General features: G+C 36.7%; 2 protein-coding genes across 2 annotated transcripts in view; both read right to left on the bottom strand.

Moving 5' to 3' along the window:
- Window positions 1–16,005, bottom strand: part of LOC106883096 (proteasome subunit alpha type-6) — a 267,726-nt gene that overhangs the window by 64,937 nt on the left and 186,784 nt on the right. The gene's annotated exons all lie outside the window — the stretch shown is intronic.
- The window catches only part of LOC106881112 (small nuclear ribonucleoprotein Sm D2), a 26,460-nt gene continuing 20,428 nt past the window's right edge, over window positions 9,974–16,005 (bottom strand). The window contains exons 2-3 of the mRNA XM_014931353.2: window positions 14,271–14,450; window positions 9,974–10,277 (exon numbers count right to left, since the gene is read on the bottom strand). Coding sequence (XP_014786839.1) covers window positions 10,103–10,277; window positions 14,271–14,450 — 355 coding nt within the window. The 3' untranslated portion in view covers window positions 9,974–10,102. The remainder of the gene's footprint in view (window positions 10,278–14,270; window positions 14,451–16,005) is intronic.

The raw sequence follows: 16,005 nt of genomic DNA on the forward strand, positions 1-16,005 counted from the left end.
TATATATATATGTATATGTATGTATATATATATATATATAAAACATTTTTTTTAAGAATTACCTGACACTTACTCAGCATTACCTGACAGCTTTGGGTCTTAACCTCTATATGTATATATATATATATATATGTATGTATGTATGTATGTATGTATGTATATATGAGAGTTTACAAAAAAACAGGTGACACGTAAAAAAACACCTTTTGAGTGTGGTCGTTGCCAGTACCATCTGACTGGCTCTCGTGTCAGTGGCACATAAAAGCACCCACTACACTCTCAGAGTGGTTAGTGTTAGGAAGGGCATCCAGATGTAGAAACTTTGCCAGATCAGATTGGAGCCTGGTGCAGCCTTCTGGCTTGCCAGCCCTCAGTCAAACCGTCCAACCCATGCCAGCTTGGAAAGCAGATTCTACAAAGTTTCCATCTACCAAATTCATACAGGTGTTATTGGTTGGCTATAGTAAATGACACTTGCCCAGGATGCCATACAGTGAGATTGAGCCCAAAACCATGTGGTTGCAAAGCAAGCTTCTAACCAAACAGCCATGCCTGTGCCTATATACAGTTATAAATATATGATATAATGTGTGTGTGTGTGTGTAATAAAATTTTCCAGATCTGATAGAATCAGGCAGTTAAACAGTAAAGCACCAAGGTAGATTCGGGGATAGCACACCTCGTTCCAACAATATGTACTAACATATACATGCTTACTAAAGTAAATACAGATTTGTCATTCCAGTTATGCACACATTCATATGTACTGACAGGATACAAGACGTGTATTCAAATTCATAGGATATTTAGATGTGATTTGTACTTTTTAATGAACATACTTACCTCATTCAATCAAAATTGGGTTGAAGTGTTTCCAGTGTATTGATAGAGAGGGGAAATCTTGTATTTAAAATTTATGTTTGCTGGACATTGATCTAAGCGTTTACTTATGGGAATTTTCCTGGTCGTGTAGGGTCCTGGATATATTGCCTGTGTACCGTCAAATATCCTGAAGATTATAAATCTCTCATGTAAAACTCTATCAAGCCAACAAACCAAAATTCTCTCAAAAGGACTGAAGTTCACTCCAACACCACAAAAATTGAATTTAAATGAGTTACAGAATGATATCAGGAATTCTGTAGAAAACTTCGAGTTAATGAAGAACTATTTGATAAAGAAATTGATGATTACTCAATACTTCATAATAAAACCAACTACTCTCCAACAAAAAGTGAGAAACCAAACTCTGGATAAATTTTGTGATTTGGCATCCAATTTCCCCAATAATTTAGTTCCACCTCAAAAATTTAAAACAAATACAAGCTGAGAAGAATGGAAAATCATTAATAATGTCATGGATGACCATAATATAGTTATAAAAGAAGATGATAAAGGGAGTGCTGTAGTCATGGACTCAGAACAATACATTAACACTACCCTAACCCTCCTTCAAGCCAATACCTACTATAAAAAAAATCAACAACTATTGTCAATCCAAAATAAGGACAAAGTTTACCATTTTTATCCATCAGTTCCAACAAGATTTAATGGAAAAGGAAACTAGATCTGACTGCAAAACTGCAACTTTTATGGACTTCCAAAATTCCACAAAAGTGAAGTCATAAATGAAGCCTGTAGAAGATCGACTTCTTTAGTTGTTAGTATTCCACATCCAAGAAATCTCAAAATGAGGTCAGTTATGGTCATTCCTGTGAGACACACAGACTCATTGACATCCTCCTAAAGCCTATTCTCCAGCATATACTGAACCAACTTCATAAGAGATGGCCTGGACTTTTTAAACCATCTGAGCAAAACCAGTATGGACGTTCTTTTGGTCTCATGAATTCAGAATAGAAGCTATACAATTCTGGCTGGAAAAATTCCCAAATGACATTCCTAATCGAATTGGAAGAGGATTCATCATTGAGGGACTAAAATTCATCCTACAGAATAACTTTTTTAACCTCAACAAAAAGACCTACAGACAAAAAACTGGGACTGCAATAGGAACAAGGGTAGCCCCCACTTTTGCTAACTTTGTCATGGCACACTTGGAAGTCCAAATATATGAACACACCAGACTGAAACTTGGTGACAATTTCCAAAAATACTAACTCACCAGCTGGAAATGCTACCTGGATGACTGTTTCAGTCTGTGGTCACATAACCTTGATCAACTCTTGGAATTTAAAAACTTAATTAACAACATTAACCACAGTATCCAATTTACATTGGAATGCAGTCACAAACAGCTATCCTTTCTGGACATTTTAATCATAAAAGGAGTACTAGCATAGGAACCAACATACTCAAAACAATATCTACTATTCTCTTCTTGCCATCCAAAGCATACTTAAATCAATACACCTTTTAATTTGGCATCAAGCACTTAAAAATACAATACTACAAAGAAAACACCCAGTTAGTTTAATCAAAAATGGAATAGAATGTGCAAAACAACAGACATTTAAGAATCACAAAAAACAGGAAAACCCTCTGACACACTTAAAACTTTGTCTTATGTATCAACATACAATCCAAAGAACATGGAAGAAAACAACATCATCCATCAAAATATACATACCCCTCCTACTCAACAATCTGCAAATGAAAAAAAGCACTTGAAGCACAAAAATTTTGACAAGGGGACTTTAGCTTGGAAGATTTCCACTGTTCTAAATGTCCTGTCCCTTTTGATAATGATGTGTTGAAAGCCACTATTAAAAGAAATCCATATGCAACTGTTGAAGAGTTAGCAGAAGAGGTTAATTCATCATCACCAGTTGTCCATTGCCATTTGCAAGAACTTGGAATTGGGTCTAAGCTTGGCAAGTGGGTTCCACATGAACTGAGTGAAAACAACCGAAGAGACCGTGTCAATATCTGCACTGCTGTTTATTTATGTGAGAAAAAAATCTCCATTTTTTGAACTGCTTAGTGACCAGTGATGAAAAGTAGGTACTCTATAAGAATGTTAAGTGCCAACGTTAATGGGTTCAACCAGGACAACAAACAAGATCCCATCCAAAACAAGATCTTCATCCTTGGGAAAGTTTTGTTAAGCATTTGGTGGGACATGTTTGGTATAATTCACTTTAAAACCTTGCCACAAAACAAGACAATTACAGCTCAAGTGTACTGTGAACAAATTGATAGATTGAATGAAAAACTTACAGAACAAAGGTGCTCTCTAGTCAATCGAAAGGGTTTCATTTTGCATCATGACAATGCCAAACCTCATAGTACAAGAATCACATGTGCTAAGATTGAGGAGTTAGGTTGGGAAAGACTTCCACATCCTCTGTATTCTCCTGACCTTGCTCCTTTGGATTATCATTTATTCAGAAGCTTGCAAAATTTTATTTATGGAAAAGAATACATTTCCTTAGAGGCACTTGAAACGAACCTTCAAGGGTTTTCTCTTCCAAGCCAGCTGATTTCTATAGAATTGGTTTGAAAAACCTTTTACAGCATTGGAAGAATGTTATTGATTCTGATTAGGAATACATAGTTGATTAAATTGGTACCTTACTTGTTTTTCTTTTATTTCTTCAAAGCCTTCTACAAGAAACGGCATGACTTACAGGGTGACCTGACATACGTACATACATATATACTTATATGAGAAGAATTTGTTACAAGCGTCGCCTTACTGGCACTTGTGCCGGTGGCACGTGAACAAAACATTTGAGTGAGGTCGTTGCCAGTGCTGCTGGACTGACTCCTGTGCAGGTGGCATGTAAAAAACACCATTTGAGCATGGCCGTTGCCAGGACCACCAGACTGGCCCTCGTTTCAGTGGCACATAAAAGCACCCACTACACTCTTGGAGTGGTTGGCGTTAGGAAGGGCATCCAGCTGTAGAAACTCTGCCAGATCAGACTGGAGCCTGGTGCAGCCATCCGGTTTGCCAGTCCTCAGTCAAATCGTCCAAGTCATGCTAGCATGGAAAGCGGACATTAAACGATGATGATGAATTCTTCAGTATATCTTAGTACCTTATGAAGACACAGAATATGCTGCAATTATCAAAATGTATTGTTATAGAAATAAGCGAATTGACAAATAAAAAGCAAAGTACTTTTTGAAAGGTCACCTGAGGAGACATGTCTGCACCTACAATGCATGACAATTGTAGTACCAGTGCATGATAGGTCAAAATGACTGTAGTGATCTTAATAAAGAGTCTCATGAATTCCATTTTCTTTCTGTCATATTTTTAATAAAGTTTATAAACACAAAGGAATTCCTGAAGTAAATCCAGTGGCATGTACCACCATACTGTTGTTGACATCAGGTAGCCGAATACTGTGAATGGGTTTTAAACAACATACTACAAAACGCATTCTCGAATATAAGATTATTACTGATATATATATATATATGGAATTCGCCATGATAGATCGCTAGCCACTGTACATTCTTTTTTTCTCTCCTTGTTTCTTTCCGTGTTCCTTTCTGTGGAAGAGCGTAGGCTCGAAATGTTAAAGACTTTTTCGCTTCCCAAGCGTTATACTAATACACCTGTTTGTTGTCTACACCACCTGTCTTCGTCTTTTGTTTTATTTTGTGAATTCTCCCTATATATATGGATGTTGACAGTTGTATACAGAAATGCCAATCACTTAAAGGGGATGGAACTTGTGGGAAAAGGGAGGTCCAGGAAGACATAAGATGAAGTATTGAAGGCTGATCTCAAGACACTGAGCCTTATGAAGGAGATGACTAAGGAGATGGTGCATTGCTGTACATAAGAAGACCTCTCCACCACAGCAGAATTGATACTGTGTGCAGGTGCCATATCAAAAGCACTGGTGCTGATGTACAACATGCAGTACACTTTGTAGATTGGTTGGCATTAGAATGGGCATTCAGCCATAGAAACTATAACAGTCAAATGGAGCCTAATATGGCCCCTGACCATACCAGCTCCAGTCAAACCATCCAACCCATGCCAACATGGAAAATGGATGTTAAATGATGATGATGGTGATGATAGATGGTGTGTAGAGGTTTCCCGTCTTTGTATCCATTTTTTGAGTGTGTATGCCTGTCAGCTTACTGTATAAGTGTCTGTATGTACTTATGTGAACCTCATTATGTATATGTGTTAGTATGGATGTAGATGTATATGATTATGGGTATATATGTATATATATTTACAGCTATGTGTACCTCTGTGAGGACTGCATGTTCATATGTGTGTCTGTATACATGGGTATATGGGTGTATTTATGTCTATAATTTCAATTATGTGGACTACATGTTCATATGTGTGTGTGTGGGTATATGGATATATGTATATATGTGTGGCCTCTTTCTTGTACCTCTCTCACTTGGTAACTTTGTGCCTCCTCTATAGCAAGACACCTATTTCTGCCTCTCTATTTCCCTGTTACACTCTAACCTTTCATGATTTGATACTGGATCACCTCCTCTAATACCCACTCTGTTGTGGTGAGACACCTACTTCTGTCTGTCTCTTTGTCAGACTCTAGCCTTTCATTCTCTGACACAAGTTCACCTCCTCAAATGCCCTGCCCCTCTCTTAATTCTTTGTCTTGTGAGTTACTTGGTTACCGTGCCAGTGCTGGTGCCCTGTTAAAAACATCCAATCTACACTGTAACGTGGTTGGCATTTGGAAGGGCATCCAGCTGAAATATCAGCCAAAACTAACTTCACCTGTGCTAGTACCATATAAAAAGTACTGAATCCACTCAGCAGAGTGGTTGGTGTTAGGAAGGGCATCCAGCCATAAAATCCCTGCCAAAACAGACACAATAGCCCAGGGTAGTTTTTCTACCTGGCTGGTTCCTGTCAACCATCCTACTCAGGCATGTATGGAAGATGGATGTTAAATGATGATGATGCTGATGATATATATGATGGTTTTCTTTTAGTTTCTGTCTACCAAATCCACTTACAAGACTTTGGTCAGCTTGAGGCTGAAGCAGAAGACACTTGCCCAAAGTGTCACAAGCCTGTGATTGAACCTGAAACCATGTGATTAGGAAGCAGACTTCTTAATACAGTCACACACACATGTACATAAAATGAATAACAGTGGAAAAATACTCAGGAAAATTTACTCTAATGTACAGGGAATTAATCACTTCTATGCTGAATAAAACATTTTCATGTAACAAGTTTGTACACTCTTGATCAATAAGTTTAATAAACTGGAAAACAACAGATGCTCATTAATTTTTTTAATGAGATGTTGATGAAAATATGTATTAATGAAGGGGAACATCAACTATATGTTTAATGTAATGTTAACTTTTCAGGCCATCTTGTTTTCTTACCCAATATTCAGACATTACTTGTAGGAAGATCTCATATAATTATAATTAGAATCTTAAATGCACACATAATATTCTTAACATGGTGAACATCAAGTTAAGAATGTTCAGTATGTATAATTTATACTAATTGATCTGTGGGAGCTTGTCTAAATCTCAGGGGTAAAATACAAGGGGGTACTTATAACATTTTAAAGCTTAGTTGATGGAAAACCCACATTAATTGATGATACATCATATATTCATTGATGGGGTGGTATCATTTCTTTGAAAATTTCATGGTCTTTGATATAGTAAAGGAATATTTTAAGTGTATAAATAAAGTTTCAAATTATGGTCGGCAATTTCAAGGAAGCAGGATAGTTGATTACATCAACCTCGATGCTCAACTGGTCAATTGTCAGAAAGTGGTCATTATTAATGATGGTAATTACAAGGGGTGTTCATTAAAGATTTCCCTGACCCACTTCCCACACACTGGGATAAACGAAACTTGGCATAATTATTAGTTTTTCTCATCCGAATGTGGCAAAGTGTTATTTATTTTCTGTTTATCTGGTTTGTCTTTATAAAAAAATTGATATGATTTGAACTTTCAATCATGTATATTTGCTATGATCTTCATCAAACACTTCAACTTATATTACTATCTCTGTGAAACTAATTGAAATTTCTATGAACATTTGCTCTTTAAACATGTTTTTCTGAATTTTCCCTAGTAAATTCAAACTCTCCTAAACCCTTTATTCATTTGTTTTTTACCATTGATAAACCAAAACGTGTTGAAGCTCGTTTGGCTTTTGAATAAATCTATTACAAAATTTAAAAACCATTACATATTTAGAGATTCAGGTGCATTTTCAAACCCCCATAGGCGTGGCTGTGTGGCAAGAAGCTTGCTTCCCAACCACATGGTTTTGGGTTCAGTCCCACTGCGTGGCACCTTGGGCAAGTGTCTTCTACTATAGCCATGGGCTGACCAAAGCCGTGAGTAGATTTGGTAGATGGAAATTGAAAGAAGCCCATTGTATATACAAAGGGGTACTCAAAAGAAACCAGAATTTTGCAATATTATTTTATTCACTTAGTTTTAAATGTTTACACTTTTATCACCTTCAAAGTATTCTCCATTTGAAGCAATGCATCGGTCCAGACACATTTTCAACTGTTTGAAGCAGTGCTGGAACTCTTGTGAAATGATGCAATTTTTTTAATGTCTGTTGTTTTTTTCTTTTGTGATTTGTTCAATGACAGTCCTCCAAGATCAGTTCAAGAATTTTCAGGTTTTCATTCATTCAGGTCAACAGCCACCTTGAATGAGGTTGGTCTTCAAGCAATAAGTGATCATTCCAGAAGTGTGGAAACCACTTGTAAACTTGTGTTTTGCTCATGGCAGAGTCCTTGTAAGGAGTTTGAAGTAATGACAACTGTTTCGGCCACTGTTTTCCCCGAGCAGAAAACAAAATTTCATGGAAGCATGCTGTTCTTTTGTTTCAGCCATCACAAAAATCGATGAACAGGGGAAAAGCACTGCAAATCAAAGACACACTGCATTGCAGTATGACCACACACATGCTGCCACTGGTCAGCAGACTGATGCCTGAGGGTCAAATCAAGTGGCTTCTTGTGGCAGAAGCCTGAACTGCAATGGGCTTGTCCCACAGAGAACATTTCTGGTTACTTTTGGGTACATCCTTTTATATATATATGTATATATTTATATGCGTGTCTGTGTCTGTGTTTGGCCACCACCATTGCTTGACAACTTATGTTGGTGTGTTTACATCCCTGTAACTTAGTGGTTTGGCAAAAGAGACTGATAGAACGAATACCAGGCTTACAAAGAATAAGTCCTGGAGTTGATTTCTTCGACTAAAACCCTTTAAGGTGGTGCTCCAGCATGATCGCAGTGAAATGACTGAAACAAGTAAAAGAATATATACTGTAAAAACCCATATAATTTACGAACATTTTTACGCAAAAACGAAAATAAACTTTAGTGGGTGTGTAAATTATAGGAGTAGATCGTTTCCAGAATCTTAAAAAAAAATTTTTTTGCTGAAAAAGGATATACAAATGTAGACATTCGTACTGGAAATAGACTCATTTAATGTCAAAATAGGTTTTTACAGAAAAAAATATAATGAAGTTGACTTTTATTTATGCTGGACAGTATAATGCTTACTTTTCCTGATTGAATTTACTAAAACCATTAAATGGTCAATTACTTTTTGAAGTTTGACGTTCATGCTGGTAATCATGGTCCAGGCCATATTCTACATTGCTATCACAATGGAGTCCAGCAATTTCCTTAAATAAATCAGTTTTTCTCCACTTAAGAAGTCTAGCTTGCACTTGCCTCCAGGAAGCTATTGCTCACTTTCTGTGTTAGGACAATGAAATTCATCACTGCTACCAGCTCTTACTGCATCTAATGCCGATGACAACACCATAATTCATCGTTGCATACGTGAATATGACAGTGTTCCTACAGAAAGCTTCATTTACCTTATACGATGTTTAATGTCGTTTCACATTCATGTTGAATTATGCAGCAATCTTATGTTTTCTTCATAGAACACTTGTAATGTATATATTACCAGTTCTTTTGGTATAGTAGATTTTTGCTTTTCTTGTTTATGTCTCCTCACAGACGTGTATATTCTAACAAGTTGCTTCTTAAATTTCGCACTTCTCTTTCTCAATAAACATTTAATTAAATTTGCAAAGCTGTTTATTTTCTCCTTTTGATTTTTTGTTTATTTTAGTGGGTTACCAAACTATCAGTTTGGTCTCCTGGCTAAAATGGTAATGACAAATTTTAAGTTTGCCTGACATTTTATAAGTGTGAAAGGGATTAAAATTTTGATACGCTGATTTTCTGCCTATTCTGACAAGAAGACACTTTCGACCAATCATAATTCTGTTTACATAATCAGTTTGATCGGTCACCTTCCTCTGTCGATTGAGTAAGGTATCGTCCAAGCTGATGTTTATTGGTAATTAAACTTATTTTGCAACACTTGTGCAATATTTATCAGCTTTGTCTTTGTTGATAAGAATTATCAACAACTTTTCCTGTGATCATGATTTGAGAAGATATACAGAAGTATGCTAAAGATCGGACATAATCTCTTGTGGGCAAGAAATGTAAAATAAAGTTTATTATAAACAACACAAACACTTCGTAATTTAATAGCTTTCAATGTGATTTTACAGTATATTTCTATTCATTGGTACCCTATGTTGACTGGTTAATACAGAGGAGGTATTCCTTTAACCCTTTGACTGTATAACTAAATTTCATGGTCATTACCATAATGATGTTAATCATCAACCAAAAAATAGAACTGATATCTTCTGCAAAACTTTTTCAGTATCTCCTGTAGGTACAGTTTTCATATCTACCACTAAAAATATTTGATTTTTGCTCTGTAAAGAGATATTTTATGAAATATGTGAAAAAAAGTTAAGAAAATTTTAAAAATTGCCTTTTGTAAAATGTCACAGTAGGGCTTCTCCACTTCTTGTACAATAAGAGATTTTTTTTTTCAAAGCCATGGTGTATAACTGCTTTCTACATTCAATAACTTAGGTACAAGACTTGTCAGTTTTTTTTTGTAATAAAAACAAAAACGGAAATAATGAACAGCAAAAATAAAAATTAAAAACAGCACATTTTATTAGATATAGACAAAATATTTAAATGTGAAAATGATTGCAAAAAAAAAAAATAATAAAAAAAAATAAAAGGTATGATCCACTCATGATATACAAATATTTGTGAATGTGTCTATTTAGGTCCAGCAAGAGGATTTCTCAGCACTAATATAACAGAATCTCCGCGCAAAAACATTTTGGAAATATACCGATCTTTGTTAACAGGCTTTGACTTCTTTTTACCTTTACCAGTCTTTGGTACTTCTGTCCACATTTCCTTTACATTCTCTAAGACCATATTGCAATGTCTACAACAGAAAACAAAAGACAAAATAAACCTAAAAGTATTTTATACAGACATATGCATCTCAGTTTGACAGGTAGGAATATGAAGTTACCCATTAAGCAAAACAGACAGGTCGATCATTATGTGCTGACATACCTTTGATCTAAGGTCTACACTGTCATTACTGACCTGGGGTTAAAATACTATTAATTTGCCTGCTTACATGCATTGTGTTAGTGTCTGTATGGTGGTGTTGGTGTTGTGGTATTACTGTTGATGATGTAGATAGTGTTGTTGTGCTGATGTTATTGTTGGGTTGGTGTTGTTGTGGTTGTTGGTATTGTGAGTCGTAGTAGTATTGTAATTCATGTGGTGGTTGCAGTTTATGAATACATAGCAATTTGCTGCCATTTAAAAAAAAAGAAAAAATTCATATATAGAAATTGTGGTTTTGAAGCATAGTGAAATAGAGATGCTAATACCAATTGTCAATGGCATGAAATCACATGTAGGCTTCATTAAAGGATGACTATAGAGTACAAACATAATTTCATATTTAAACTCATGACAACTGAATAACACAGAACTGTGACCATTATGTATCTCAAGTTATGGATCACAATCTAAATTCCTTATTTTATATAACATTATAGAAATATAAAACAAGTAATACAAATTTGACATCCTTCAGGATGTCGAAGATATACATTAAACTATACCATACTATAAAACATATTTAAAAATTAACACTATATGTTATGTATTGTTTATATTTGTTGTAACATAGTGTTGGCCAATAAGTCTTATATGTTCTATAGATCACTATCATCATCATCATTTAACGCCTGTTTTCCATGCTGGCATGGGTTGGATGGTTTGACTGAAAACTGCTAAGCTGGGGAGCTGCACCAGGTTCCAATCTGATTTGGCAAGGTTTCTATGGCTTGATGCCCTTCAAAACGCTAACCACTCTGAAGGTGTAGTGGGTGTTTTTTACGTGCCATTGACCTAACACCGACACTGGACATGACTATGGTCTCACTTGGCTTGACAAGTCTACACAAGCATGGTATATTGCCAAATGTCTTGGTCACCTGCCACTGCCTCCATGAAGCTCAATACTTGAATGGTGCTTTTTACATGCCACCAGCACGGGTGCCAGTCAGGCATCAGCCACAACTATGATTTCACTTGGCTCAACAGATCTTCACAAGCACAGCATACCACTAAATGTTTGAAGGGTGCTTTTAACAGGCCAGTTACGCATCACTGGCACCGGCTGTGACTACAATCACATTTGGCTTGATGGGTCTTCTCAAGTATGGCATATCACCAAAGGTCTTGGTCATTTGTCATTGCCTCCATGAGACCTAACATTTGGAGATCACGCTTCCCCACCTCATCTCATGTCTTCCTGTGTATACCTCTTCCACAGGTTCTATCATCCATTAGAGTGCAACACTTTTTCACACAGCTGTCCTCATCCATATGCATCACATGATCATACCAGTACAGTCATTTCTCTTGCACACCACATCTGATGCCTCTTATGCCCAGCTTTTCTCTCAAGACACTTACAATCTGTTGTACATGCACACTAACAGTGAAGCATACTAGTCTCATTTCTTTCAAGCCTATGCATGTCCTCAGCAGTCACAGCCCATGTTTCACTGCCATATAGCATGGCTGATTGCACACAGGCATCATACAGTCTGCCTTTCACGCTGAGGGAGAGGCCCTTAATTACCAGCAGAGGTAGGAGCTCTCTGAACTTTGCCTAGGCTATCGTATTCTAGCAGCTATGCTCTCAAAACATCCACCCCCACTATTGACCTGGTTACCTAGGCAATGGAAGCTATCGACTACTTCTAATTTTCCACCCCCAGCACATGATGGAATCTATTTTCTGAACATTTTCAGTGTTAATTGTACCTGTGCACCTTCCACACACAAAAACTGTTTTCCTTGTTAACCTTCCTCTGATATTGCTGCACCTCTTATGTGTCCATAGCTTACACTGGGTGCCTCTTATGGAGTTTCTACGTACGCCTTTTCTACAAATCAAGCAGGGCCATCTACCTGAAGGGATTTGTGATTTGTCTGCTTTCCTACTTACTAAGACTTTGGATTTTGCCAGGTTAACTCTAAGGCCCTTCAATTCTAGACTTTGCTTCCACACCTGAAACTTCTCTAGTTCTGGTAGTGATTCAGTTATAAGAGCAAGGTTATCAGCATAGAGGAGCTCCCAGGGACAGCCTGTCTTGAATTCCTCTGTTATTGCCTGGAGGACTATGATGAACAAGAGGGGGCTGAGGACTTATCTTTGGTGAACCCCTACTTGTACTCTGAATTCTTCACTATACTCGTTGCCAACTCTCACCTTACTGACAGCATCCCTGTATCTATGTACAGATCTCCTCAACCACTTGTCTATCCTTAGTTTCTGCACTAACCACCAGATAAGGGACCAGGGGACCTTGTCAAAGGCTTTCTCTATGTCAACAAAAGCTAAGTACAGAGGTTTATCTTTGGCTAGGTATTTCTCCTGCAGCTGTTTTACTAGAAATATAGCATCAGTGGTGCTTCTCCCTGGCATAAAACCAAACTGCATCTCATCTAAACTAACTCTTTCCCTAATTAGTTGGGCTATGGCCCTCTCCGTAACTTTCATCACTTGAACCAACAATTTGATACCTCTGTAATTATTTCTATCTAAGGCATCATCTTTACCTTTGTAGCAGTTAACTACAGTATTGCTACACCAGTCATTGGGTATGACTCCTTCATGTATCACCTGGTTGACTATACAGGTGACTAGACCATAGCCTACACCACCAGATATGTTAAGCATTTCAGTGAGGATTCCTGATGGGCCGGGTGCTTACCCTGTCTTCATTTCCTTAATTGTTTTATCTACCAAGGTACTGTCAATTCGGATAACTGGTCCCTCAGTTGGGTCAACATTTAGCAGGCTCTCTTTCTGCCAATTATTCTCTTGGAACACTTAACACACCAGTAAAATAAATCAAACTGTACAGGGTGTCCCAGAAAGATTTACCCATGTTTAAAACTCTTCCTAAAGAATATTGTTTCAAGTAATATTATCTACATATGATTCTAGATATTTTATATTGCGATTTGTGAATAGTACTATTATTGGATACAGGTTTTCAGTGGACTGAATACTGGTTTGGTGCATTGCTGGCAGTGAGGGTTACAAAAGAGTATCTGTAACTTGGTGGATTTCATTTGATGGACAGCATTTTTCTGCCAATATATGAAGATTACATACAAATTTCAGTACAAAACATATATAAGGCTCCTAACAGTTGTTTCAACGTTTTCTGATTTTGAACTTAAAATGCTTTTTGTGGCTCATCAATATTGAGAATGATTTGATGAATATTGATGCCAATAGGACATGAGTAACAACTAATCATAGTAATGCACAGGTTCTTCTAATGAACCACTATTGCAATGGTTGCAACTGTTAGAATCCCTAACAAATTGACATTATAACAAATGGGGCCAGGATAAAAAATAGACCTGACTCAAGACTCTAAAATAGTTAGAACATCAGTTTGCAGACCTACACCAGAGCCTCTACATAGCTGCTCAGCCTGCTAGAAATAGCAATCAGATATCTCATAAACCAAATCCTAACATTTTCAAAAAGGATAGGTTGGATAATTCAGTCTGGGGGTACACTGCACTTGAACAAAATATGAGATGGTCACAGCTATAACAATGTTGATTGTAGGTCTTTTCAGTCAAAGCTGACTTGTGCTAAACAAGAACATTAAGCCTTTAGCATTCAGATTATCCTATCAAATGTATTGCTTATTTATTCACATTGTTTTGAATTAATCATGCAGTATCTTGTAGCTTGGAGATTTTTATGAGATTACTGTTAATTTTTAGAATGATATTGTAACGTTGGCATGAGAGGCTACATGTGGCTGGTTTAAATGCTAAAGGGTTAAAATGTTATATAGCAGAAGAAAGAGAGAGTTACCTATCAAATGCCTTGACACGAGCCAATAACTTTTTATTGTTTCGGCAGTTGATCAGGACTTGTGTGTTATTCTTGACGGATTGCGTAAGAACAGAGAGTGGACCAGTATTGAATTCTTCTTGTTCACGCTGAGCCAATTCCTCAGGTGTCATCTCACTTTTGGGTTTCTGAAGCAGGGCACTAGGAAATTGAAATAAAACAATAATAGCATAAAATAAAAACCAGGAAAAGAAAATAGTGAATATGGTGTATAAATGTAAACAAACAAATAAGATGATATTTTTTTGAACACAGAGTTGCTGTTAAAACAGCAGAAATATCGGGTAAATTACCCTTACAAGGTGGCAAAATTTGTCAATAACCAGCCATGGGAGTCGAACCTATATCCCTCAGACTCCAGCTGAGTGCTTCACCATTAAGCTAAACTGCCTGCTGACAAATTCACTGCTGAATTTAGACATTAAATACTTTAGCTTTAAGGAACAACCATGTATATAAATGTAAACAAAGAAATATTTGTTCTTTTAGTAGAAGCGTCGAAAATGTGTATTCTACAATACATATAAGATGATATTTTTCAAATGCAGAGTTGTGAGAGTAATTTACCCAATATTTCTGCTGTTCTAACAGCAACTCTGCATTCTAAAAAATATCATCATCTTATTTGTATCATAGAATACATATTTTCGACACTTCTAATAAAAGAACAAATATTTCTTTGTTTACATTTATACACACATGGTTGTTCCATAAAGCTTAAGTGTTTAGTGTCTAAATTCAGTGGGCAATTTAGTTTATTGGTATAGCATTCAGTCAAAGTTTTTGAGGGAAAAAGATTGGAGTCCCATGGCTGGTTGTTGATAAATTTTTCTGCCTTGTAAGGATAATTTACCCAATATTTCTGCAGTTCTAACAGCAATTTTATGTTAAAAAAAAATATCATCATCTTATTTGTAGAGTGAATATAGTGTAATGTTTGCAGTAGAAATGGAGGCTAACCCTTTACCATTCAAATGTAATGCTTACCTATTCACTGTTTTGTATTAATCATGCACTCTCGTAGCTTTGGGATTTTGATAATATGACTGTTCATTTTTAGAATGACATTGTGGGGTAGGTGTGAGAGGCTAGATCTGGCCAGTTTCAACATGAAATAGGTAGAATATTTGGGCCGGATATGGCTGGTTTAAATGCTGTAGGTGGCTGTACAATAGTTTTACAAATGCAGATTTTAATACAAAACATTGAACATATAATAGAAAAACAATGAAGTTTCAGGTTCAGTCCCATTGTGTGACATTTTGGACAACTGTCGTCTGCTATAGCCCCAAGATGACTATTATCTTGTGAATGAAACTGGAAAGCAGAAAGTATGTGGATGGAATCCCTTTGTGTGTGTTTTTGTTTATCATTATGTTGACAATGTTTAAAAAAACCAAGTCTTAATCCAAATACCCTGGCTGTTCAATAAATAGATAAAATAAGTAGGCGCAGGAGTGGCTGTGTGGTAAGTAGCTTGCTTACCAACCACATGGTTCCGGGTTCAGTCCCACTGCGTGGCATCTTGGGCAAGTGTCTTCTACTATAGCCTCGGGCCGACCAAAGCCTTGTGAGTGGATTTGGTAGACGGAAACTGAAAGAAGCCCATCGTATATATGTATATATATATATGTGTGTGTGTGTGTGTGTTTGTCCCCCAACATCGCTTGACAACCGATGGTGGTGTGTTTAGGTC

This window comes from Octopus bimaculoides, chromosome 11 (genome assembly GCF_001194135.2).
Source record: "Octopus bimaculoides isolate UCB-OBI-ISO-001 chromosome 11, ASM119413v2, whole genome shotgun sequence".
NCBI classification, from domain to species: domain Eukaryota; kingdom Metazoa; phylum Mollusca; class Cephalopoda; order Octopoda; family Octopodidae; genus Octopus; species Octopus bimaculoides.